Source organism: Botryllus schlosseri, chromosome 4 (genome assembly GCF_051294905.1).
Source record: "Botryllus schlosseri isolate E-star chromosome 4, Bs_hap1, whole genome shotgun sequence".
Lineage (NCBI taxonomy): Eukaryota > Metazoa > Chordata > Ascidiacea > Stolidobranchia > Styelidae > Botryllus > Botryllus schlosseri.
Genome location: NC_137239.1, coordinates 19,210,737 through 19,237,436, shown reverse-complemented (window position 1 = coordinate 19,237,436; position 26,700 = coordinate 19,210,737). Strand labels below are relative to the sequence as shown.

The 26,700-nt window shown below is 41.2% G+C and overlaps 2 protein-coding genes across 4 annotated transcripts in view; one reads left to right on the top strand and one right to left on the bottom strand.

Moving 5' to 3' along the window:
• LOC145437257 (single-strand DNA endonuclease ASTE1-like) overlaps positions 1–26,700 on the top strand; it is a 533,921-nt gene that overhangs the window by 81,016 nt on the left and 426,205 nt on the right. The gene's annotated exons all lie outside the window — the stretch shown is intronic.
• On the bottom strand, positions 1,074–25,458 carry LOC145437247 (uncharacterized). The gene is made up of 4 exons (XM_080314438.1): positions 22,528–25,458; positions 20,962–21,041; positions 12,492–12,708; positions 1,074–2,194 (listed from the first exon to the last, which is right to left on the bottom strand). The coding sequence occupies exons 1-4, from the start codon at positions 23,517–23,519 to the stop codon at positions 2,020–2,022; spliced, it is 1,464 nt and encodes a 487-aa protein (XP_080170564.1). The 5' UTR covers positions 23,520–25,458; the 3' UTR covers positions 1,074–2,019.

The window sequence follows — 26,700 nt, the reverse complement described above, 5'->3', positions numbered from 1 at the left end:
GTTGGTAATAACGCCGGAAAGCAGTGGCGACTTTAAACCGATTGTGACGTAATTATGGCTGATGGTATGCTGTAGAAGTGTGCGCTATATCTTGTTAGTTAATATAATGATCAGGATAGTTCTATGCAGCAATAAAAAACAATGTCCAATGGATCCACAGGCAGCGCGCGGGGATGAATCATCCTCAGGTAGGTCACGATTCTTTAACCTTGCTTAGTTGAAGTACCGCAGATGTTGTTTCTCAAGGAGCGTGAAAAGAATACTGCGAGACCACCAACACAAATCTCGTTCCGTGCTATTGTTGTTATGATGCTCAAGACCCCGCTCACTAACTCCAGGTGCTGCAGCCACGGTTTATAACAGTCGGTAAGCTTTACAGTATGAGGATATCTGAAGACGTGATTCCTCATGGGCTACACAATGCACACACATATTTATTAAAGCAGAAGTTCGTACAGAACAATGAAGCACTAGTACACAACCATGACGCGGTACCTCCCAACTAATATGTTGCCATCATTTCATAACTGATGTGAATTGTGCATATGCTTTGTGCAGCATGTAGACCTATCCATAGAAGCACTCACAGCTCACCCGTGACCTGCATTTAATGTTATTGCCAGCATGTACTATCTCCATTCCCCACCTATCCAGCACACATTAAGATAAACTTCCTATGCAACAAGACATAATTCTTTACAGCACGACGTTTTACCGAGTCGCTAATGTTAAAGCGTTTTGAATACTGTCTCAACATCCATTATATTCCTGCCTATTCAAAGTCAGGTCATGATTTTGACTTTCTGAAATATAAAAATAACACAGCCCCCACAAGATTATCCCGAGTTTTAAGATACGCTTTGAAATCAGCATTCTCACAGAAATACAAATAGCACCATAATCCCCGAATAATAGGGGTGATGCTCAGCGAAAGAAAGACGCCATTTTGTTTAGTTCGTTGTGGCCGGTGGGCACTGAGCAGTGAGCACTGTGATGACAATAACCCTGTCTCTTATCTCAAAACAACACCGGCACCCGTCGTAGTAGCAGTTGCCTGAGGAATGAGTCGTAGCAATGGCGATCAATATATTTAGAAAAGAAAATATTTGAAGCAAACTGACACTCGACTTATAATCGTTATAGTCTGGGAATTATTATATAACGATTCCTCATAATATCTCACAAAATTATGTTCTTCTAAAAATGAGGGGATCGCCACAAATACAACAATTGCCTGCCGTTGGCTATAGGATGGGTTTCAATGTTGTTAATGGCCGTAGAAGTCACATAATTGTTTTGTATATCATTTGTCAGACACATTATCACATATGTGGTTTGTTCGTTTGGCTTCAGTAATATAATCTCATAACGAAACACTGATAAATGTCATATATTTTACTTTTTACTACCAACCTCACAAAAGATAAAGGCATACGGAACAAATCCAACATATATATTCTCTACAACCGCTCGCAAGTAAGTAAGTTCGCACGAAAAGCTGGCATTCGGGTGTATACTCGCGTCCGAACCTGGACATAATCACTTGTCAGAATTTTGACACTTCTGTCTCTCCAATCATTATCATAGCAGATGGAAGTACTCTCCTATATTTTTCGCTAAGAGGGAAATCGAAGACTCATGCGTGAACGCTTCGCATTTTCGATATGAATGAAATAATGGAACTTATTAGATAGTCGACTATAGTCCCGATGACGCTGAGACGCATGCGTCTTGAACTCATGCGGATAAAATGAAACTATTAGGAGTTCGTATAGCCCTTTCAAATAGAGGTGTACCGATTTGCAAGTTCATAAATCTCATCTGCTCTGCATAGTAAGGACGGGATCTGATTCTTGCGATTTGACTGGTTATGCGGGTAAAAATCCATACATTGGCCAGGCAATCTCAGCTGTCAGTGGCATAAGGGCTTTCCATACACGCTAGCTCGTCGTGCTTCATTGTAGCTCGGGTCATGCGCTGATCCTCCCCCGTGGTCGGGATGTCGCTGCGCGATATTCTCTACTTGGTTTCCAGAGACGCCTGCAAGTTGTGAAGCGCGAACAGGGAGGCGTTCCGGAGACAAATCGGATCAGGTCCTGTAATTGGCGTTTTGGAAAACGCCTCCTGCTGCAGCTGCAACATGAGTCGCTGTGCGGCCTGTCGCTCAGCCTCGCGCTCTTCTGCGGTTTGCCGTCTGGAAGAAAGATGGAGAGGTGGATTTGTTTGCCTCAGAGAGTAGAACTGACGAGGCAGATTTAAACTCAGTTACGTTTGAAAGTAGCAATTTCAAGACATGTTAAAACGACCAGTGTAAATAGATGAAAGGATTGAAAAGTACTCAATTGTATAGTTCCAAAAGTATATTCGATTGAGGAGTCGCAGTCAATCGGCAGGACTGCTGCAAAAACTGGCACTACAAATATAGGTTTATTCTTCGAAATATATTCAGGTCCGTGCTACAAGGAATAATTTACGCGGTTCTCATCCCAATTTCACATATAAATGTTTTCTACTCTACTAAACCAAATGTGTAAAAACGAACTATTTCTGCCTACAAAACAGTAGAAGGGGGAGTAATCTAAAAACTTAATCTCTTGAGTAGGTATAGGTAGTGCATAAGTAGAAATTGCATTAGTACTCTGAACTTAAGTCTTTCTTTACTGACCACCTCTGATGCACCGACACGGTGCTATAATGAATGAGGCGCCCAGATGCACAATCTATCAACTGTGACAGATACGAATGGTAGCAGGATACGACTGAATTCCAATCCGCAAAATGATCCCATAAGTAGCATTGACATAATATACGATTCTTTTATCATATTTGGTAATGTTATCGAAGAGATCGTATACGTTGAAATATTTGATATGAAAGTTGCGAAACCTCGTTTGACTATGTTTTTTTTTAAATACCGCAAATAAGTTATAGTTTAAATCAACTGCATCTCCGTGGCCAACGCAAAGTGCAAAGAAATGCAGTGTCCTAATAATTAGAATCCACCAATCAACGATATTGGTCCGCCCCATTCAATATTTCTTATACCGGGACCCATACAGTTGATTCCTCCTATCTCTGGGACATTTATATAAATAGAAAGCGAGGACGCTGATTTCAAAAACAGTTTAAATATGGGTAGTCTAAGAAAAAAGTCACTCAAGGAGTGTAACCTAAACCCACTCGATTGTTGAGTTAGAGGAGAATAACTCCGTGGCAATGATCACTACCTATCGACTGGGTCACGAAAATAGTTAGGAGGCTACATACTGAGCATTAATACCGTCAGCAACCTATAGATCTGGAGGTTTATCTAGGATCCTACTCGCCCTCCTGCTCTGCGGAAGCGGTGTCTTGGAAAAGCCTAGAAATGGGTCATGCTACAAGGCCGCAGCTACGGAGTCATAATAAAGAATATACCAGTCTGGTGTCAATGAACATTGTAGTGGCAAGACACCATGAATACCACGAACAACAGCAACTATAGATCTGGAATACATAATTATTATAAATCACATTCGGTCGGTCCGCTTAAAATGTGATTCCACATCAATGGAGAAGAGCATTATTTTTAAAGTGCGCCTAGCCCACAGGTCTACAGCGAAAAAAGACATTGTATACTGAAAAAATTCATTCTACAATAAGTGGTAAGACAACTAATCTTGACCAGAAGCTAATACGATTTAGGACACGGTAAAGCAATGTCGCAGAGGCGAGAAGGTGAAATGGAAGTACAGGCATCGATTTTTGAACGTGCTAAGGAGATTACACACATAAACGGATATGTAACGCAAAGTGGCATCGAATCAATACGATCAACCGCGCGAAAATCGCCTTGGACGCGTCACGTCCAACTGCGCGATAATAACGATAAGCCTTCTCCTTACGGGCGCGCCGAAGGAGCCCAGCAAGGCTAGAAAACCCAATTTAAAACGCCTTCATTTTTCATTAAAATAAATTGAGATTTAATGAAAATGCGCCGAATGAAATGGTACCTTCCGCTTGAAGCAGACCAGTGAAGCCCTCAAAAATTAATAATGGCTGGGAATAGTAAGAACAATAAGCCGTGATAATCAGATTTTGTCTTTAATCACGTTCGAAATTAAATCAATGCTTACTGGCGTTTTGGTTGCTATTGGGACAACAACAACGCCAACAGTAACTTTGATATTAACGCCTAGCATATACATGAGTAATAAAATTATAAGTAAAAGGTTACGTGCACAACCTGCAGTGTAGCACTTATATAAATTTAAATTGATATTGCTCGGTACATTGTAATACAAATGACCACATAGAATGACTCTAAAAAGGGATTCAGAGACCATTACACCACACGCATACGCAACAGATATACCATGATGAAATCATAAACAGTCATTATTATAACCGTACCGTGCGCTTTTTGAGCGGTGTGCGAATAAATACATGCAATGAAGGGTTGGAGAAAATACCTATTATACAGTAGGCTACAGTATATTATATCAACTGTAGTCGGTGGACCAGCGACCTTGTGAGAATTTTCCACTGCCTGTAAAGTTCTCACAAGCAGAATTATAACATGTTCCGTTTCGTACTGTGCTAGGACCACTTTTGTCCATGGGAAAAGCCATTTTCCAGGATCCCAGTGACATTCGAATTTTCAGTTTCTTTGGCGCCCGTAATCACAGCGCCTCGAAGCTATCGAAAATAATTAGCATGCGACGATTTTACAGTGGTTATGATGGATAGCAATCTACATGGGAACAATATCTTGGAGGTAACCAGCAAAAATGAGTTTCGTACTTATTTCATACGCGCCACTTATTTATTAACTATAAATATGACCATATAAGCTCGCATAACATGTGGGAAGGGTCTGTTAGTAAGTGGCATGCATGGCACATGAGTAACGTTTTTCATGATGGTCTAATTACCCCGAATTCAAGTTCTTATTAACTGTTCAATTCTGTCAGTTACAGTTTGCTTGGAATGTAGATTGTATATTATATACATTGTATTTGTAACAATTCTATGTACTAATAATCTTAAAACGGTAGATGACACATTGATTGCGCACTCGCTCGTTGGTTTCCACGTCTTCATATTGTCAATGAGCTGAACTGTGATATAAGTTGTTTACGGAGAAATACCCTACGGCTATCTTCATTTGAATTTGAAATACGTATGCATCAAAGACACCAATAAGATGGATTTTAAATCATGAATTATGCCCATACCCTCTAAAGCAGTGATATTATATACCTATATTTTCGTCTTTTTATTTCAGCTATTATATATATTGAATTATTCATATTCCGAAACTTTCGTATTAATTGACGCAAAAGAAAATGACTAGTAGCATCGAAATAAAAAAAAACTCCCGCCCAAGTTTACTGGCAATGTGCAATATCTACACACTTGTTATCATGGCGCTACAAAGACGGAAAATCCTATATTCCCAGCCAGTGGGAATGTTCAAAGCGGAAACTGGGGCCATGAATAGGTTTCCAACCCCTAAAGTGTAAATTATTCAGATTCGAAAATGTATCGCTCCTGTGACTGAGATTTTCGTTCATGGGAATCTTGCAAATGATCCCAGAAGATTGGCAGTGTTTCGATAAACTCAGGGACCACTCAGGGACAACTATCAAATATCATAGTAAATGAAAGTTTGATAGTCTCTCACAAAATTTAAATATGAAACAATATGACGTCAATACGGGAGCGAGATAGTATGCTGGTGATGCGTTCGGCTTCTTGATCGGTAGGTAGTGGGTTCGATACCCGGCCGGGTCAGACCAAAGACTCGAAAACTGGTATCCGCGGCTATCCTGCTAGGTGCTCAGCAATCACGGATAACATGGAGGAGAAAAAACTGGGGTGCACACTAAATGACCTTGCTAAAAAGGCCGGATCGCATCTCCGTCGTCAAAGCATCTTGATGGTGCAGGCAAAAAAGAATACCATCTCTCTCTCTTTATTGAATAGGCAGGAGGGGAAGGTGTATTCAATTTTTGTCAGCGAATTGTATACAAATCGTTAGAATTCTTAGTTTGCTTCGTATAATTGTGAGGTACGTCCATAACCTCATAGTATTACAAACAAGAATCGCATATATCCATGTCCGGCACTTCTCCCCATCTCTGCTTACTAGTAAATTCAAACTTTCTTTCTCGGACGCAGGTGCATGCATTTGCATAGTATACATTGTGCAGACTGCAGATACGGTTTCGTCATTTCATAATAGATCTAGCCAGAAAAGCCGATATCAAAATTTAGTGGCGGTATATGACACGGAACATTCCAACCAAAAAGATCATAAATTATCAGCACAGGAGCTACGCAATTCGTTCGATTAGAGTAGGACACGGCTTACGTTTTAAACCCACATCAAAAGAGTACCGTATAACACTCGGATACATGCTTCAAATCAGATTACTTTTATTCCAGGTTGAGCATATGAGGCATTCCGAATATCTCATCAGATTTTTCGTGTATATGCGCGGTTGATTCGGTGAGTTTTAGATTACACTTGTCGCGAATCCTACTTGGATTGCTTACAGTAAACAGTGCAATGGTGTAGTTTCGCTGTAATCTTTAGCTTTACATCTGTAATCTTTGGAGAGATTTATGAAGGCCGTGGATCGGGAATTCGCAACGACGAGCTGTACGCGCGTGACTGATGACGGAGCGAAAACTCGGCGTCACAGTTTAATATCAATACGAATACTGATTCGAGTCTACCAGAGTTCAGCTCAAGAAACAAAATTCGCGTTTATGGCAAGTCCAATATTTTCATTGCCTATTCTAACCCGATCTGATATATATTTTGATCGCGATGAATAGCTGGTAGTATTTCTTAACTGGAACTATTGCTAACATGTACTACATAGCCCACGAACGGCTAAGGTTGCATTTAAAGCAAACGGTGTTTAAAACAAATGTCCTTTTTTAAACAAAATAGTGATTTTTTTCAAACGTTGTAGAATTATGCTATAATTGTGTAAATACTATAGAAAAACATATTATATGAGCCTACGAACGATTTGTACTCAATATAGTCCACGCAGAGGATGTGATTGGCTGGAACTCTCAAAATCGTCGCCCGTTCAACAGTTATAAGTTGTAGCAAGTTACTATATAGAATTATAGATCATTGGTACGCAGGGCCGTAACAGCACTTCGCCAGGCCCCCCCCCAAAACTTTGGTCTTGGGCCCCCCATATGATGATAAACCGAACTTCTGGGGACCCCCCTCACGCTGTATCCTGTACACCGTTAACCGCTACTTATCATCTTTCATGGGGCTCCGTTGCCTGGGTACGCTTTTCTCGCCTAAACGCGCGAAGCGCGAAAAATTCTGTAATTCGTGATTGAATCGGTAAATATGATCGGGAATTGCATACGTATTGCTATCAATTTTTACCCTCTCTCTGCTCACCTAATCAGATTTACAGGTAGAGCTGAGTGAGGCGTGTTTGAATAGGTAGGACCCCTCAATAATAATTAAACATCTTCGGGCGTATACCCATTGACAGGAACGAAACAGCACTTCGTCAGACCCCTAAAAGATCTTGGGTCTTGGGCTCCCATAGGGTGATAAACCGACCCCCAATGACGTTCGCTTTGCCACGAAATTAGTCGTACTGTTTAGTGAGCCAGCGCCAAGCGCGAAAATTTTCGATAATTCATGATAAAATCGGTCAATAAGATCGGGAATTGCATATATATTGCTATCAATTTCTTGTCCTCTCTGCTCACGTAATCAAATTTACCGGCAGAGCTGAGTGAGGTGTCTTGGAAACTGTAGGGCCCGTTTGTATGACTCCGTAACATAATGTTATTTCGTGACTTCCTGTCTGCTATATCAAAAAATATAGAATCGCCCAAACGTAGGCTACTAAACTAAAAGACACACACGATTTCAAATTGGTATTTCTTCACTGGTATATAATTTTCCCCTGCGGGATGGTATTTGTCTTGTGTGGTTCAGATTGCCAAGACAGGAACATTCGCCGTCAGTCATTTAGGCGCTTTTGGACAATTAAACCTACATGTATTTTGTATATATAACGAAGTTTTCGGTCAGCATAAGGACGGTCCTTTTCGGCCAAGGTTTTCTCACTGCCGATCGTTCTACCACATTTCTTGGAGTCGCATGTCACATGGCCTGAAACTTTATATGTCTTGGTATATCGTGGCGCGATAATGACCAACGCGAAAAATTTTTGAAAAAGTTGCCTAAATTTTCAAAAAATACTCTATAATTTATGCTAATTCACGAAATAATTTTGGGCCCCCTTCGAGCTCGGGCCCCCCCAATTGGGGGGTTTGGGGTGCGGCAGTTACGGTGCTGTTGGTACGGAATGGGTGTTCTCGTGATGATGACCGCCGACCGTAAAAATGCTTCATAACGATGTAGTCCGGGTTAACGATATTTTTGGTCTGTTTATGACAGTGGTCGGAAGCCTATTTCGCGGAAGGAGTCATATTAACCCTATATTTTCAATTATCAATGCCAATCCACAATGACGTCACAATCTAAGATTCGTGACGCCATGGCTACAATTAAAACAATAAAAAACATGTCTTAAACAAGGGCCATGCTTTAAACGTGTTTGTTTTAAATTGTTTTTTGCTTTAAATGCAACCCTAACTACGACAGCGTTGTCGTATTAAACGGGCAACAATATGTCATTTTACGTGGTTTATTCCGGAGGACATATAGCCGACAGCATTTCGGAACATAAATAGATCACTGCTGCGTATGCAAATTGCATATGCAGATGCATATAAGCTCATATTACAGTCTGAATATAGGCCTACCTACAGCTCAAACACATTATAGCAAAGTTGGAAATTGTTCAAACTTCCATGAAATAACGTGACCCCATACTACAAAAATATAGGTGTGTTTTTAGATACTACGACACACTATTAAAAAGGAATATTTCCACGAACATGGGGTGACATATATCGACAAAATCTCGGTAGCTATTCCTTTTCACTCTCAAGCGTCACTTCCAAAATAAATACAGGTTCAGGCGAGGCCACGACAATATTCCTTCGAAACAGGTACTGTCACACAACTCCAGACCAGCCGCCAGCGAATATGATGCTGTTTCGTATACATGTTGATCGACACTCAATAGTCATTTTACACCATTCTTATTAATTCTATTAGCCGTGAGCTGCCAACTCAAAGCATGGCCCACTTTCGTTTAAACCTCTTGTAAAACACCGCTAAAGAGCAACGGGTGGCGGAGAGGAGCCCAGATAGGGATCAACACATCGGAAGGAATTGTGCAGGAATTCCGGTCGTACTCGAACGCGTGACCATTGACAAATATGTGGTGCACCGGTGAAACACACCAGTACACTCTTCGCAACCACGCAAAATAACGGTCGAAAACAGTTTGTTTATTACGAATTCGCGGCCGACCACCTCGGAGATCATACAATTATCTTCGCCGCGATCTTATCAATCAACAAGCAACAGGTGTTGGCAACGATCAGCGAGACGCTTGAATTTCAACTCTACCCCGATCAGACGCGTAGTGACGGCTTGGATTGGCATTCAAAACGGGGCCGTACGAAAAGAGCGAATTTGCGAGACGAATTGATTGATCAACACTACGACAGTACGCTTGATAAAGAGTCATATACCGTTGAGTATCCTGAAATTTTGCGTCGTATTGACAAATTAAAGCCATGTGTTCGACGTACTGTAAATATATGTGAATCTATTTTCTCCATCCGGATTTAATAGGTGGAAATAAAATCCTGATAATATGATCCGAATGAGATATCCGTCTCCTAACGGATCCGAAATTCCATGCTATGGAACCTAGATGCATCATGACTAGGGTGATTTTTTTGACATGTCATAATTTTGTCAAGATTGTAGCGTTTGGTCAAAAAATTGTCAAAATTGTTTACAAAGTCAAAAATTTTGTGAAACCTGCATTTCGTTTGTATCGTAGATGTTTGCACTGACGGTGAACTTATCATTTGACATTTTACAGCTTGTATTAGCCTACTATATATGCCTATCGTTGTGGACGGCCCATTGTCCGCTCATTTTCAATCATAAACGGTCAAATGAAACAAATTGGTTGACATGGTATTATGCTCTACGTACCGCAGTATCCTAACTGAAGCAAGACTGCGCGGGCGTCGGTTCTTATATCAAGAAGCACATGATGAAAAATTAAGATGTAGACACCATTGTCAGAATGAAGCAACACGGTGTGTCACCAGGAGTGTGCGCACAACTTCAGTATTGCCAGCCCACAACTGCTGCTAGTGAACGCTCTTTCTCAATTCTTGGCAAGCTACTTAGTAAGGACAGACACTTTCTGCCCGAGAATGTAGGAAGGTATCTTTCGTTGAACCGGTGCCTAAGTATCGTAGGCCCCGGACAGACATGAAGATAAGTAGTACAATTCTAACATTATGTGCGAAAACATCTAATTTACATACGTGAGGTCAAAATTTGATCAAATTAAATTTTTTTAGGTCAACAAATGTCAAAATTGTGATTTTTTTAGGTCAAAATCTTATGTTTGTTAGGTAAAAAAAATCGCCCTAATCATAGCATAATATATATAGGTTTTAGTGTTGATACAGGGAAACACATATCCGGATGCTATCATAACTTTTGGAAGAGCTTACAGATCAGATGTGGAACATCAGAAATTCTACAAAAAATTTGTATAGAGCGCGCATCCACGGAGTTGGTTCACTATCTGAAAAGGCCGGCATATGTGATATATCTACGCAAAATAGTCAAAAACTGGAATTGAAAGAACATCCGTGTCCCCAAACCGACCAATCTCTTGAAGGCTGTAATAAACAGTTCCTGCGTGGACATAACGGATGCGAAAGGCATTTGACATTTATATTTTGACTGAACCTGACTAACAGTCATGTGGCAATAGCTTCCGTCCCTAATCGTTTTGAAGAAATTACCGTCAAAAATTTAAGTTATCTTACGACCACATTGATGAGTAACTTATAGCAGAAGTTTCTGCAATAATCTGTCGAGTATGAGAAAGATTTTCCGATATCATAATAGTAATGTCACGCTGTGGGACCTCCTATTTGAGTCAGCGCGAACAGCCACTGATGATTCCACCAGCCCGGATCAGTCTGCGACCTTTCGACTGAAAATGGTTCCTATAGTCCACTTGAAATGCTCAAAGCAATAAGGTAATGCTAAGTGACTTTGCGAAGCAGTGCTATAATTGCTACTTCTCAAACATCCGGACCGTGTGACCGTATTGACTGTTGGAGTGGATATCAATAGTCGTTGATCAGATAAGTAGAATACGATTTCCATAACTTCCACGCGTTGAACTGCGATGTTAGCGAAATTCTAGTTAAAGCGGAAATTAGTCACCGTAAACCCAAAACAAATATGATGCAACAAGTCATGTTACCGCCATAACCGCATGTTTTGTTCTGCTGACCGCAGGATGACTGATGCTAATCCTAGAGGTGGTCAAAATCGTCATACAGGACGACTCCAGCTGTCTAGCACAAGAATGAGAAAATAACAAATGTCGCTTAAATACAAGTACAGTAGTATACCAAAAGAGCAGGGGCTGTAGTGCCCGCCGTGGCAACTGGTCCCGTAATCTGCTGGCCCCAGTTCAAATCGCATATGCGGCTATATATTCTAAAGCCCAATAACGAGACAAGTGCCTGCCCCATCCCGGGAAAATGCGTAAGGGATGCGGCAGGAATGGTATCCGCCGAGAAACTATATTGCGGATCACTGATCCGCTATGGTTACCCGTTTACGGTACAAACATCGAATACCAAAGACGAGCTCTTATAGTAGAAGTATATTCGAAGCATTATAGCAGTGACGTGCTGACAAGGGGAGGCAAGTGAGGCAGTGTAGAACGAGTAAAAGAAAATTGTGAAAACCTTCAATGATTATTATTGATACTTTCCGTCAATGTTCCTATATAACTAAATTTGAACATTTTTTCACCCAACGTCACCAATTTTCATATTTATTGTTGAAAAATACCATAATACCATGCAGTAAGTAGAAAATGAAAGGTTCGCGTAACATTAAAGTAAGTATACCAATAAAAATAAGTTTCCAACGATGCATCTCGTGTTAGTAACTTTCAATAGCTCGGGACCATTTTATGCGTTTGAACGGTGTCTGCGCTATAATGCGAAAACCCTTTCCAGGGTTGTAATGCAGAAACTATTTTACTCAGTGTAACGACCGTTCAAACGGAATAACTACAACGAAAATATATCAATCAATCTACTTCTACCGATAGTCGAGCAAGTTAACCGAGTGTTTAGACTTCACAACGTGTTAAATGTCTAGAAATGGCATGACAATGCTCAAGTTTATACATCCGGTATAGTCAGCAGGCATAGCCCTCTACGTTCATGTTAAAACAGTTTGGCAAATCATGTATATTCTAAACCTAAAGGAAACATGCTGAAACGATCCAATCAAACATTACGAAGATTCTTCTTACCTCCATTTCGTGCGTCTGTTTTGGAACCAGGTTTTGACTTGAGCGTCCGTCATCTTCAGATTTTTGGCGAGCGACGCCCTTTCTGAGCTGGCGAGGTATTTCTGTCGATGGAATCGCTTTTCCAGCTCGCAGATTTGAATTCGAGTGAAGGATGTGCGCGGTTTCTTCTTCTTCGGAGGAGTGCGACTTTGGTAAGGATGGCCAACTCGTCTCGTCACTGGGGGAAAAAAGCTGATCAGCAAGTAAGACCTAAATTCAGTTACCGGGGTACAAGTGCTATTTCGCTCTGTTTTTATGACAATTTAGATCATGATGGTGATGCAAATGTACCCCACCTACTACTACTTTACTACTGCTAGACCCCTCTGCAAATGAATATAACTGCTTTATACACTGGAAATTCATCGCTTTGTATACAATTTTAGCAGACGAATGGAACTTGTAGATGAAAAAATCTCTTGACGCCGGGCGCGCCTAACAAATACAAAATATCGGTTAAATTTTGTCCAAGATATTGTTGCGACTTCATTACAGAGAGGGCTCGTGAAGTGGCTTCAATATCATTATATATATTATATACTGTTGCTGGTATAGCCCTATAATAATTTAATATGTTTCCAGACTGTTTATCCACAGTTGTGGTTCATCATTAGAGCGTCACGCGATCAATAAGCTGCACTGTTCTGTTATGTTCGTTTTTTTGGGTATTCATGGTGTTTGTCGACTACTGTGGTCATTTACGCCAGGCCGATATTCTTCTTGTTTTCCGTAACTGCCAGAGATGAGCATGGATTAGGATTAGGTTTTGAAAAAACAGGATTTGTGAAATTTTGTCGGATTTGGATTGGATTTGGATTAGACTTTTTTTTCAGAACGGATTAGGATTTGGATTGGATTTACATATTTTCTGGGAGATTGAAATGTCGTGTGGCGAATGGCGACAAACTTTATTCAGATCAGTTTTAAATGTAATTATGGTTACTCAGTTATCTTGAATCAATTGAATCGTTGGTTGTGAAAGAAAATTTTCGAATCCCTCCATTGCATGAATTAGTATTTTTTCTGAATTTCCAGTTGGAATCGGATTAGGATTGGACATGGACTAGAATCTGAAAAAGGTATGGATTAGGATTTGGATTTGGATTTGAAGGTTCGGATTTGGATTGGATTAGGACATAGAAATTTCCAATCCGCTCATCTCTGGTAACTGCCGACTTATAGCACGGCCCACCTCTAGGCTTTTGTAAGACACCGCTGACGCGGATGTTCTGTTATAATCATTATCAAATACGTAAGTCAAGCAGAAATTCACGAATGCTCCGTCATTGTCTGGAATCTATCTTCAATCCACATTATGAACACAACAGTTTTCGGACTGATATAGTGGTATAGTCGGAAAATGATGGAGTCAATAGGATCCGACTGGGGTCACGCTTAAAAGCTCAAGCAAAAGTGCAAAACGCTGCCGATAGGAGTTTCACTCGCATTATATTCGTTTTCGCCAAAATCGCGTCGCTGACATCTTCCAAAAATTCCCCGGGTGAATATCTGCGTATCATCGCCATCTACGTTCAGCACCTGCGCCCGTGCGATTGAAGCAGCACTCCTTATCAATGTTTTGATAATATTTACAAGGAATATTTCTGGAAGAACTGCGGCAAGAGCTGACTCATTGCGGATGGGACAAGCGTGTAGTAGCGTAACGATAACAGTCGGCCGGTGTGAGCTTGTAATATATACAGTATACACAGAATAGTATCGCCGGCGTTGAGAAGGGCACAAACGTCGATATCCCGATTTAAACAGTCCCGCGCACCTGTTCCCACCCCGTGGTTCGTTCGCAGCCCTATGCCTTGATCTTGCGATAATTGAACTGTGAAGGTCAAAGGTAAATCGCAAATCTGTAACGATTTCGGGAACAGATGTTCATGTGATTCGAGATTTCGAGGTTCGTTCAATCAACATCGCGGTATCAAAAGCGGCGGTGTCGCGTCAATGTGTATAGGAAACGAAAGGATGTTCGAGATCGGGCAAGTTTCAGGTGCTCATCGCTTGTTCAAACCGCGCAATAACCGTACCATGCCGTGACAATATTGTTGAATACCTATTCCGGAGTGTACTGTAACGAGCGATCAAATCGTACACCCTGGATTGATAACACTCCGCAACCTCGAATAAGAGTGATTTAGCAGTTTCAGAATCAACAAAATAAACATTAAAAGTGAACATATATTTAGTTGGCGCGAAATGAGATATATGCCATGAACTTTCGCAATATTTCCGCACACCTTGCGTTCTTTGCTAGGGATATGATGTCGTCGCCGATCTTTTATTTCGTTCTAAAGGATTTTAGATTCGTATTTTCTGCGACGACCATTCTTTAGACGCGGCTGCGTCTTCGATTTTGGCCGGCCCGGGGTTGGAATCTGGTCTACTTCGTGGAATTCGAACGCTACACCCTTCAAGTCTTTACATTGGCAGCATTGTGTCTATTCAGCGGTACGAAGAAACGAAATACAAGAACACTTTCAGTCTTTATTCAAGTATTCACTGTCTTGTATTAAGGTTAATCAACGATGTTCTAATGTTATTAGGGTGGTGTTCAATATTCATTGATCGCGCATATTCATCAGAGAGTGCTTTTTTCTATATTGAATAGTAATTATTTCTTTTTCGCGTTGAGCTCAAGATTGGAGCAAGCTCGCGTACCTCCAATACGGAAATATTCCGACTATTGGTTCGCGTGTGCATTATTTATTATTGGTACTGATGCAATATTAGTATAATCCATCGCTAACACTGGTGTGCACTGTGCAGCTGTAGGCCTACAGCACCAGATACAAGAAGCCATGCAGCAATAGCTTTGCAAGGCAAGCCTTGGAAGAGTGACTGACAATCAAATGAATCGTGCCTCGATCAAGATCATAATCATAATGGGCAGGGCTGTTTCGCCGAAAGAATTACACAGACACGTTTTCACTCTTCATTGCTTCGCTCCTCCGACACTTGAATATATAGGTGTGTTTATTGTCTCAGGTGCTTTCAGTGCCACAAATCCATGGGCGCGGTTAGACTATGAAACCTCAAATGTGGGGCACCAAATTGATAACTGATATCGTCTCGTGAAAAGCAGTCTGTATCCGGGGAAAATGGAAACGCCACGTGTCGGTGCAAATGTTGTGACTTGTGACATGTTGGCAATCCGGTAACGGTTGAGCGAGTGTAAGCATTTTCATGAGGCATGACCCTGCATCAGATGGCGCGCAGCACCAACACTTCTATAGCCAAGGAAGTGAAAGATACCTTTACCACTCCAAATTATTAACTTGTTCTCATACACTCACTACCTCACAATGTGCCTGTGCCGCCACATCATTATTTACAAAATCGACCCCACTCCGCTTTTCCATCGCTCCTCCCGAATTCTCACCACGGTTATGAATCTATGAGCAGTATACACCTTGCTCGTACCGAAAAGGCTCCAGCTATCTCCAGAGAAACTCAAATGCTGAATTGGTGTTATAAAAATAATGAACACAATTTCAACTTCATCATTGAAAATTTTCTGTATTCCTCACCACGATTACGCAGAACCAATAACGCATCACGAGTAAAACAAAGGGGATCATAGAAATAGCCCAGCTTATATCGTCGTGAGAGCCGCCGATTTACAGGTTTAAAACTGGATTCAATCGGCCAATAAATAATCTTTTTTCAATTCCATTGCTTGCGATTAACTGTGTTCCGCGAATAGAGGCCACATGATGCGTGATATAATGTATAATACTACTATGCATAGGGCGTTAGCGCTGATAACAACACATCCAAGTGAAAACAAAGGTATGGATTTGTTGCTAAGCATATTGGACTCATTTGACTGATGCGGCCCGTGACCCAAGTCACGTTCGAAACCCCTGCACCTTCCAGTCTCACAACGGTGCTGTTATAATAAAATTCGTAACAAACCTAATTATACCTATATGCAATAATAACCGTATATCCAAATATAAAAACTCATTACAGTCAATACCATATGCTCAATGCTCATTCGGGCTGTTCAAAAAATAGTTTTTCCCCTAAACTTGCTGGCTACGTGATTAAATCGTTAGGTTGCCTTAAAAAACGACGCACACCAAATTTGAATTTCGTACAGGCTGAAAATTTTGCATTTACCCAAAAATGCAACAAAAAAAAAATTCAAATTTTTCTGTCAACCCCATGAAATTGTTGCGCTGTCTTCAAAAACGATGCAAAATAAATTTGACTCAATTCCAACCCGTAGAAGCGGAGTTATATGAGTTTTTCTTTGATAATTCTTGGATTATCCTTGATCGGTGGATAATCCAAGAATTGTCATCGAAAAACTCAAATAACTCCGCTTCTACAGGTTTGAATTGGCTATAGCCAGCGAGATTCAAGAAAAAAAGTTTTTTTTTGGACAGCCCTACTGAACATGTCTGACATTTGCCGTCTTGAGGGATTATTTACGTTAAAGTATTCATTGCAAATAATCTTAACTTATGTCAGAAATATGCTGGATAAGGATAATGCAAAATGTTTTCAGTTTACTCAGTAATTCATCGCGGGCCGAATGAAACTGTCTGCCGGGTCGTACGTTTGACACCACTGGCGTAAGCGACCCCAGAGTATCAAGTGTTGGTAGTTTAAAGGTCCATCCTCGTCATCGAATCCCCGTAAGCCTAGTACGAAAGGAGACTGCGCTATAAGTGGGCCACCTACGCTCACGTATCACGATGAAGAATGCCTACCTAATTTAAACTAACCGAGTACTCGAACAGCCAAAGCACCATGACTACTCACAAACATTTACAACAACAATCGTACCAGGTAGGGATTTTATCATTTGGAGTTGATCTTAATTGTCCACATAAGCACCAGAGTCGAATCGGAAAGGCCTTACCAATAGGAAATAGGAAAAATCCACATTTCACGGCGGCAAGAATGGGCGGGAGATAATAAAAGTTAATGAGCCCTGTTCCATTATCAGAATATAGGAGTGAAACAATGATTTGATCTCGAAATCGAATATATTTTGTAGTGTGATTAATCGAATCCATCCGGTTTTCTACCAGTGCTGGAGCCTGCGTAGGTAAATTGCGATTACCCGGGCGCGGATTGTCAAGTAGTTTCCATACGTAGATTTGGTCGAGGGGTCGCATGCTTTTAGCAGTAGCTTTTAGCTAGAGATGGCCACATTCGAAATTGCAGGGGGCATCTCTAATTAACGAAAACGACCAATGACACTACAAATATATGAGTATAGGTGTAATTTTCCAAATGTATTCAATTATCGGGATACAGGGTCTCTTTCGCCCATCAGGTGTTAAAGTAATGCAGTCGTATCCCAAAACTACTTTCTACTTCACAAAATCAAAAGTGAAAAAAGGAAGTAGTTTGGCATCAAAGAGAGTTAAGTTGTTAAGTAGAAGTGGAAGCAATCTAAAATTATAACAACATTAGTAAGTACAAGCATGCAAAACCTACTTGAGTAATCGAAAAAATTAAAAGCATTTCGGCACTCAGTACCTCTGCATAATCGTTAATGATTGATGAAGACCGAAATTTAATTTTGTCCTATCATTTACTGATTTTGCAGCTGCCGGCACTCGGCAATTGCGACGAGCTATATCAAAACGCCAAGTTTTCAATATTCAAGTTATCCTCCACATAAAAGTGAATGTATCCACTCGGCAAACGCATTTGTTTTAAACCACTCGCCGTCCCGTATGCCAAAGGCGACAATTGATAATAGCCAGAGTCGAATCGCTATTCGCAGCGCAACCGTCAGCATCGCTCGAAGGCTCAGGCTCACAACTGACAATACCTCATCAAGATCGGGTGGTCGGCCGCTTCATCCGAGATTCCAAATTTCGGTCAGTTCTGCCGACAGCTGCGCGGTAATTTTCAAACGGGTCTGCGCGATGTCTTTATCTCGTCACATGAGGCGGACACCGTAACGGCTACACCTGGCAGGCATCCGTGTGGTAAGGGTGGAACCGTGTGATGCCCGGAACTAATCGCCAGATTTTACAAGCTATTTTCAAAAGGCCTTCTGGGTACTTCACCTATAGATATTGAACTGGGAAATGGTTAATTTAAATTGTTCTCTACAACAATGCTTCCCAATCTTTTTCTGTTCGCGACCCCACTTTTAATGCTGGTTTTGTTGTGGGATCCACAATGGGATACGATCAAACGAAAGAAAAACAGATTAATGAAAAAAGCAAAAATATACACACAACATATGCGATTTAATATAATGCGGAAATTGAGCTTGCATGTATTAGATATTATCGAATCATGTCTATAGGCTTGATTTTCCTACTAGGAAAATGTCCAGATACCCCTAAAATTGAGGTACACTTATTTTCGACCAATGTAAGGTTGTCAGAATTATAAACGTTTTAAAAATTTTTATTTACACCTATAAAATTCCTATTATATCAATGAGAAGATTACTGGCTTTCCCTAACAGCTAAAATCAACCCTCTATATATGACATGTTGAAAAGCAATCTGTAACATTTGCTAATGTTTCACGACTCACTTCAAACAGCTTCCCGCGACCCACTGGTTGGGAAGCACTGCTCTACAATATATCCCTACATCTACAATCACGCATAACTGCAAGCGACCAAAATATTTAATTTCCTGAATATTTCTCCATATATATTGACGTGATCTCATAGCCTTGACGATAATTATCCTTATGGATATATTTACGGCAATCCTCGATCATTTTAGGGCGATGTTATTTGTAAATACTCATGCGGAAAAAATAGAGGCTGCGAACTCTGTACCAGCTGAATTATCAAATCACCAACGGTATTTTTAAACTGGCATGCTTCATTATCGTTGTGCTTAGTGTGGTATTGTATGTGTTGTGTGGTATTGTATGTGTTGAAGCATACGTGGTTAATTTACAACGACCCTGAGATCAAACTCAATCTAGCAAGAATACGAGCCTATATACTTATCAACTCAATCAAAAATCGGGCGGGTCAGAAACAGTGGGGTCAGAAAATGTACTGAAACGGGAGAATTTTCGGGTCATATGTCTAATATAATATATATATCTATATTATGTAAAGCTTGCTTTTTCGAAATCTAAATAGAACGACACGAATTCCCAGTCCAGACCGCGAAACCGGCCACGGCTTTCATTATAATTTCATGCCAGTCATGACCTCGTTATGGTGATAAAAGACACGCACCTTGACGGCATTTTCGACATAAGCTGCGTAGTAACAATTGCCACGACTATTGGCTTTACGTATCAGTATTCAGTAGCACTAAGCCAACTATGGAGCCACAAAAAGTAATCCATCCATCGCACAGCGCGCGCGGTCTATAACCAACGCAAGCGATAAATCCACCACATCAAAACGACCGGTACCGCTTTCAACAAAATGGCGTAGCCGATACACCCTTTCGCCGTGACAACGCTACGCACAGGTTCATAAATAATTAAATTTCGCGCTTACAATCAATCATAAACAATATCATGTTGTCGGGAAATAATCGATGATAAGAAAGTTGAGATTTATTCCCGAAATCCAAATACGGTCATTCGGGAGTACAACTTGCTTTATACGACGCATTATTCAGTAGACAATTGCTAGCACACTTGCAAACTCGAATGAATCATAAATTAACGCATATTATCAAAGAGCAGAACTTCGTTCACTGCGAGTACGTCGCGACGGCATGTATGCTGACGCAGGGTTATGACGTCCTTCAACATGAGTTTTAACAAATTTGACATGATTTGCAATCGCGGATTTTATGCTGTGAAGATGCTGCTTACACATACAACTTCAACGATTTATTCACTCCCGTAACATGATACAGAGTATAGTCTCCTATCTCGTGGGTTGCAATTTAAAAACATAGTTGCTGACTGATAAACGTATTTAGATACTATAGATAGCCAGCATATACTGACGTAAAGCGTATGTATCCCCTCCGAGACATCAATGACGTCATCGAATTTGCATTTCATACCAACGGAATGAACAAAGATTCAATATTTTACATTTTTCTGGAATGAAATGCAGAAAAACACTCCCGTAGCGATTTGCCTCAAATTTCTCGTTTGTATTCCGAGATGTACCGCGAGCTGGGATTACAAGGAATTCACTCGTTGCGACCGGTTCTAAACCTTAATCACAGATTTTATATGGCTCATTTAATTACTCATGAGACTTGCAAGCCAGCAAGGTCACTTACAGTGCATCTTAGCGCGCTAGATGAAAAAGCCCAGGAAACTACTAATACACCTGTCCGGCTGAACTCTTCGAGATCTCCAATCCGCATATGGCGCTCGGGAAATATTTGTTTACTAGTAATTCCCGACCTACGCCGAAAGTTCAAGTAACCGAACTTGATCTAACGTATGACTGTACGGTACGCCGACTTTTGGCGCACATTTTCCAAAGGCAAAAACTCACTCGCCATGCGATCCCTTCGACTTTCCATCCAAGCGAACGTAGTTCCGAGCAACGAAGCACCGGTCGTCATAGAAGGTGGTCTGTTACGTAATATTCGATTGGTTTAAAAATACTTTGTTTCGCGATAGCTTGAAACCAGAGTGGTTGAATGAATTTAAGTGGATCTAAAAACGTCCACTTGTAATTACACACTCTATTATCACGACATGAAATATAGTTACGACACTTTTGACTTTAATTCTCCGTGTATTTATCAGAGATCAACCAGGATACGCGTTTGGAATAGGCCAAACTGGGTCTCTGAAAAACACGTGTTAGGATTTGCTCGACACGAGCATACGATTGATCTTGAAATTTCATGTGACTTTTCCATGAAAACGAGCCACCAAGTTTAGATAAGGACACGGACTTTAACATCATATTTAACAGGTTCAGACTTTTGAATTTTGAAAACATGAAATCCGATCAAAGATTCTTCCTACTTCCTTTGTAACTTGTGTGGTAGAGTCATTTAATGGTGATCATCGCCATCGGCAGAGGTTCAAACTCAAGTCCAGAGGATGGCGGAGCTTACACCGCGTGAATATCACTGTAATCGCTTCTGGCCGACGCTATCACACCTGACAACCGGCTTGTAAATATCGATATTTCCACGATGAAAGCTTTAACTTTGCAATCCGATTAAACACCTTGTAACTAGTTGGGATTATGCATAGCTATCCAACGAGATACCGTGCCACGAGTACGTGGCGGAGAATCGGATCAGACAGCCTATATTCTCCTTAGATCTATATGATATTATGATATGTGTAATTTGGCACTCATATCGCTCGTGACCAGACTCAAATATATAGAATTTCTTGAAGCGATAAAAGGAACTCTTCGGTGGCTTGCACGAGGAAATAAAGCTAAACCATTCACGTCCTGGCTCCTGACACTTGAAAGCATGCTGACAGTGCCAACAGTCTTGCTGACTACAACGGTAATGTTAGAATCTACCTGATGGTAGCACATACCTAAGCAACATGTGATAAGTACGATCGACGACGTGTCTGTAGTATACAATGTACATGTACATTAGGCTTACCATATTTTGGAAATCTAAAAAGAGGACACTTTTTCAGAAATTTGAGACTTGCAAAACCGGAGAAGAATTCTCAAAAACCGGTGAATTTTTCCCACTTTGCGATCGGTTGACTAAAAAAAAGGGTCATCTTTTCCGCGCTCAGAGCTCAAAATACCGTTTTTCTTCCCGCACTGCTAGATGGATGACCACTCGGAGCTAAAATAACCGTTTTTCACTCCGAAATAACCGCCGGTGCGTCAGTTCTGTGCTAATTTACGGCATATCACTCGCAATTTGTTCTAAATCTGACCTAAATTTTCGAAAAAGAGCACAAAATCTCCAAAAAGAGGACAAAAGGGCGTCCTCTGAGGACACTTTCAAAAAAGTCAAAAAAGAGGAGAGATCCTCTTAAAAGAGGACGTATGGTAACCCTAATGTACATGCAATATGTGTATGTGTACTGTGCAGCCTCAATTCAATATTAACTGTATTTTCAATACCTTTGTGCGGGGACTCGAATAACTCCCGCGTTGCTCGCGGCAGCCACAGCTGATCCGACGGCAGCCACAGCGGCTGCTTGCTGGTTGAAATGGTGATGCGTCTGTCCGACTACGGGGCCCAGAGCGGACAAGCTATTCACACGACAGGAAGATGGGGACATACCGCCGTTAAACAGAGACGCTGCCGCCGCTGCTGCGGCGTAGCCGTAACTGTTGTAGTAGTTCGACGCGGAAAATGCCCCACCGTAGTGGCTTGCATGTTCAGCGGGCGTAGTCTCTTGCGGCTGCCGTTCGTCTATGTTGATGCCATGTTTACTAGAGAACACGTCGTTGTCATAAATTCTAGTGACGTTCGGGGAGTTATCGGGCGATGCTGAATCACCAAAACAGTCTGCACTTTGATTTCCTGACGAGCCCGACGAAACGCTATGTCCGTTTGATCCCACCGACGCGTTTTTGGTAAATTTGCAGCTACTCCTCTGTTCCAAGTCGCCGTTTCCAATCTCGAAGGCGCACGAAGAGGGGCTGAAGGAATTATAGTCGTTTCTGGCGGCTGTAATTCCGCAGTTCTGCCCGGCGTACGCTCCGTGAAATGATGGTGTACATCCGATTTGTTTTCCGAAGTAGCACGCTTTTGAATTCTGACTATATCCGTTTGAGTATAAAGCAGATTCTGGCAACCGGCTTGTGGGATAATACTGTGCGTTATAATATCCGTAGTTTCGGTTGTCGAACGACCCTGAGTAGTAACTGTTTTGATAGAAGCGTCCGTTCATTGACATATCCTTTGCTCTCCTTGTCCCATGTTCGAAATATTCTGAAGATTGAGAGCCAATGTCGTTGCTGCCCGCATCCAGTTCATTCGACTCGCTGCTGCAGTCTTCATTTCTAGGCTCCAATCCGATACCCTCGGGGCTGAGGATCTGATTGATACTGAACGTTATGTTGTCCTGTGCCCGAGAGTCTCCATTTTGTGTGGCGGACGTCTGCATATCCGCGGCCGATTTGCAACTCGAAACCTTTGTCACGCGTCGATCACTTACTGCCGAATGAAGATAACGCTTACAATGACAGAAAGCGATTTGTGTCCATTTTGTTCTCGAAGAAGCCGTTAAACTCGCGATAACAGTCTGCACTAAGCAAAATACAACGAAATCTTGAAGAAGCGAAATATAAGACAGAGCTCAATCGCACTAACACAAGCCTTGAATACCGGGCCGAATTCCGGCAGCCGTACCGGAGCTCGTGTGATGGAAAATACAAGGCAAAAAGCCTGATTTAAGCCGGCGAAATCTCAGACGCTCAGTGGTTTTATTTTTCCAAATAATTCGGTATTTGAAGAGTAAATGCGGGCTGCCAGCAACAGCTCAAGGCTACTTTCTTCTCACCGATGCCTGCAATTTGGACTTGGTCTCTCATTTTGTTCCGGAGTGACGCGAAATCTAATTTCGAAAGAGAGCGTTGCCACTTTTTTATTAAACTGCTTGCATCGCGGCACATCCGAAACACGACAATAAACACACTCACACTTTCCCATTGATAATATTTAATCGTATAACTGTATAATCTTTTCAGTCAAAAGAGAATATAATGACATCCTTAGACTTGATGTGGTTACGGGAATGTTAAAAGCAAAGTATCCGTTACGAAATCAAGTGCAACGACGTGTTGTCGGTAGTGTCGTTTTCACAGACCTCGGTATCAAGTCAAATTCCGTGGTCGGACGTGGGAGTTGATCTGATTAATATGATGCGATGTTTACGGCAGGTCAGGTAATTTACTGGTCTACAGTCGACGTTTCGAGGAGTTGAAATCAGCCTTGTATGGCACCGAGAGGCTAAGAGACACACCGCGTCTAGTCCGTTCCCATTCATTGGAATATTTTCCCAAGCCGATTTCCCATCGTTAGACTTGGCGCTGTCGCGAATAATGTATTTCACGGTCATGGATTTATGTATAATTGGACGGCGGAAAGAGTTAAAATACTCCATTTGTTTGCTTCGCGTTTTTAGCATGTCGCGATTATTTTCCGAAACGAAACGAATACTTTCCTCCATCAAACAGCAACGCTAATTCGACAGCCTATAACGGTCTCACGGAGCGCCATAATGATGATGGTATCCATTTGTCTAGCATGCATGGTAGGTTACTGTGAAATATTAATGCAAATATGAATGTGAGCTTACCTTTTTCCGTCGCGTTGAGAAATTGTTCGTATATTTACTATACCTGTTGCTATTTTGTGCTAAGAATAATATCCGTGCATATCGGATTTTCGCGAATTACTAGCATTGGCGTGTGATGTACGCTATATGCATGATTCTTGCGGGTGTAGCATAATTTTATTAGGAATGTTTGACATAGATTCGTCGGATTTCTAATTCCAAGAACTGAAAATTGTAGTACATGATATTCTGCGTGTAGCAGTCTGTTCTCTACTCTTCGCCGGCTGATCCCCATTCTGTGAATGCTCTGCTGTCGCATGAAGTCATCTCCACTTCAGATTGAATCAGCGTAAAAAACTTGGAGCTGAAACCGTGGGAAAATTACGGAAAATTAAGCGGCTGATAAAACAGTTGTGATTCGCCCTCACCTCAAACGTATATGAAACTGGTATTTAGAAAAGGAATTACAGAGGCTCAAACACCGAATTCAAGAATACAGTTGTATATCCCATAGGTACTTTTGTAATCAGACGAGCAGCATGTAGTATCAGGAATGCCACGTAAAAGTATTTTAGTTCGCCCCCCAGATAAGACTTACTTTACTTGCCATTGCGTATGCAGAAAATTAAATACTACACTATAGCTTAATCCTTCTCGTAAACGGGATTCCACATCAAAAATGGTTCGGCTATCTGGATTATTGTGTGTTTAAACAATGTGTATGTCATATTATCACTCGAGTGTCTGTAGAACACTCCATCGGTTTATCGGTGGAAGATATGATAGGAATTGGCCGCAATCTTTGGCCCACATCTAATCTGGTAAAATAAGATTAGTTTACTTACTTTGTACCCTATGTTTTATATGTTACTTTCATCAACCTGCAGATTTCGGCTGTGATATTATGTTCCATTTTCAGGTATCCCGCATTCAATATTCGACTGATTTGTCTAATATATTGGCTTACCTCGATTCGAGCATTTCAGATATCGCGACGGTAAAGCGACTGTCGCGTCACAATATAATCATCGAGCGTGCTCAATTGTGTCTAAATTTGAATTTCAAAGCTTTTCCTTGACCAAAATGTACTCACTTCAAGTTTGCTTTTGATAATTGTTCGTATTTGCAGCTTTCGGTTCATTGTTTATGTATAAACGGTGTTGATATAAAGGAATATACCATCGAAATGAGTCGTCCATTTAACCTTACGAATAAATATACGAATGCAGGAAAGGTTACGGCGAAATATAATAACATTTTACCAGTCTTATCTTCTACTGGATGAGAGAGAGGCACCACAGAAATTTTATCGTCGTTCGAGTCCAGCCGAGGTCGACTCCAGAATCCCAACGCAAGTGTTTGGGGTTTATCTAGGCGCCTTCTCGTCACGTGATCTGCGCTGGCGGTTTCTTTAAAAAAAACTTAGAAGTGGGCCGTGCAACAAGTCGGTAATTGCGGAATAATAAGTCTGGAGTAAAATGATCAAAGTAGTCGAAACACCATGAATATCAGACAACAACAATAACATGAGACATGAAGCCGAACCAGGAGTTGATCTTTCGGCAATATCTGTCATATTTGTCCGAGTCGAATTGTAGCACTGGCAGCGGTGTACCAACAGCGGTTTGGTATTTAGTGAGGAGTGAAAATATGATCCTTTCAAACAGCGATAGCTTTCAGTATCCGCACGCTTATAATCATTCGAGAGCTTTGGGCGATCCAACCATCAATCGCCACCTTATAACACCTTGGTAAAACAAACATTTCACGTGTAATTTAACGTGATGCCCGTACCACGTGCAGGAATGAGAAATATGGAATATGTATAAGGGCGAGCACTTGATCGGCGTTCCGTCGCCACCAACGCTCTTTCACGGATGGAAGCGATTTATTTAAACTTATTAATTACTCAACGCGATGCGGGATAAGAACACCAGCTGTGGTGTCAAAAATAGAAGATTCAAACACAACATTCCATGGCAAAACAATGTATAAAATATATCAGTTA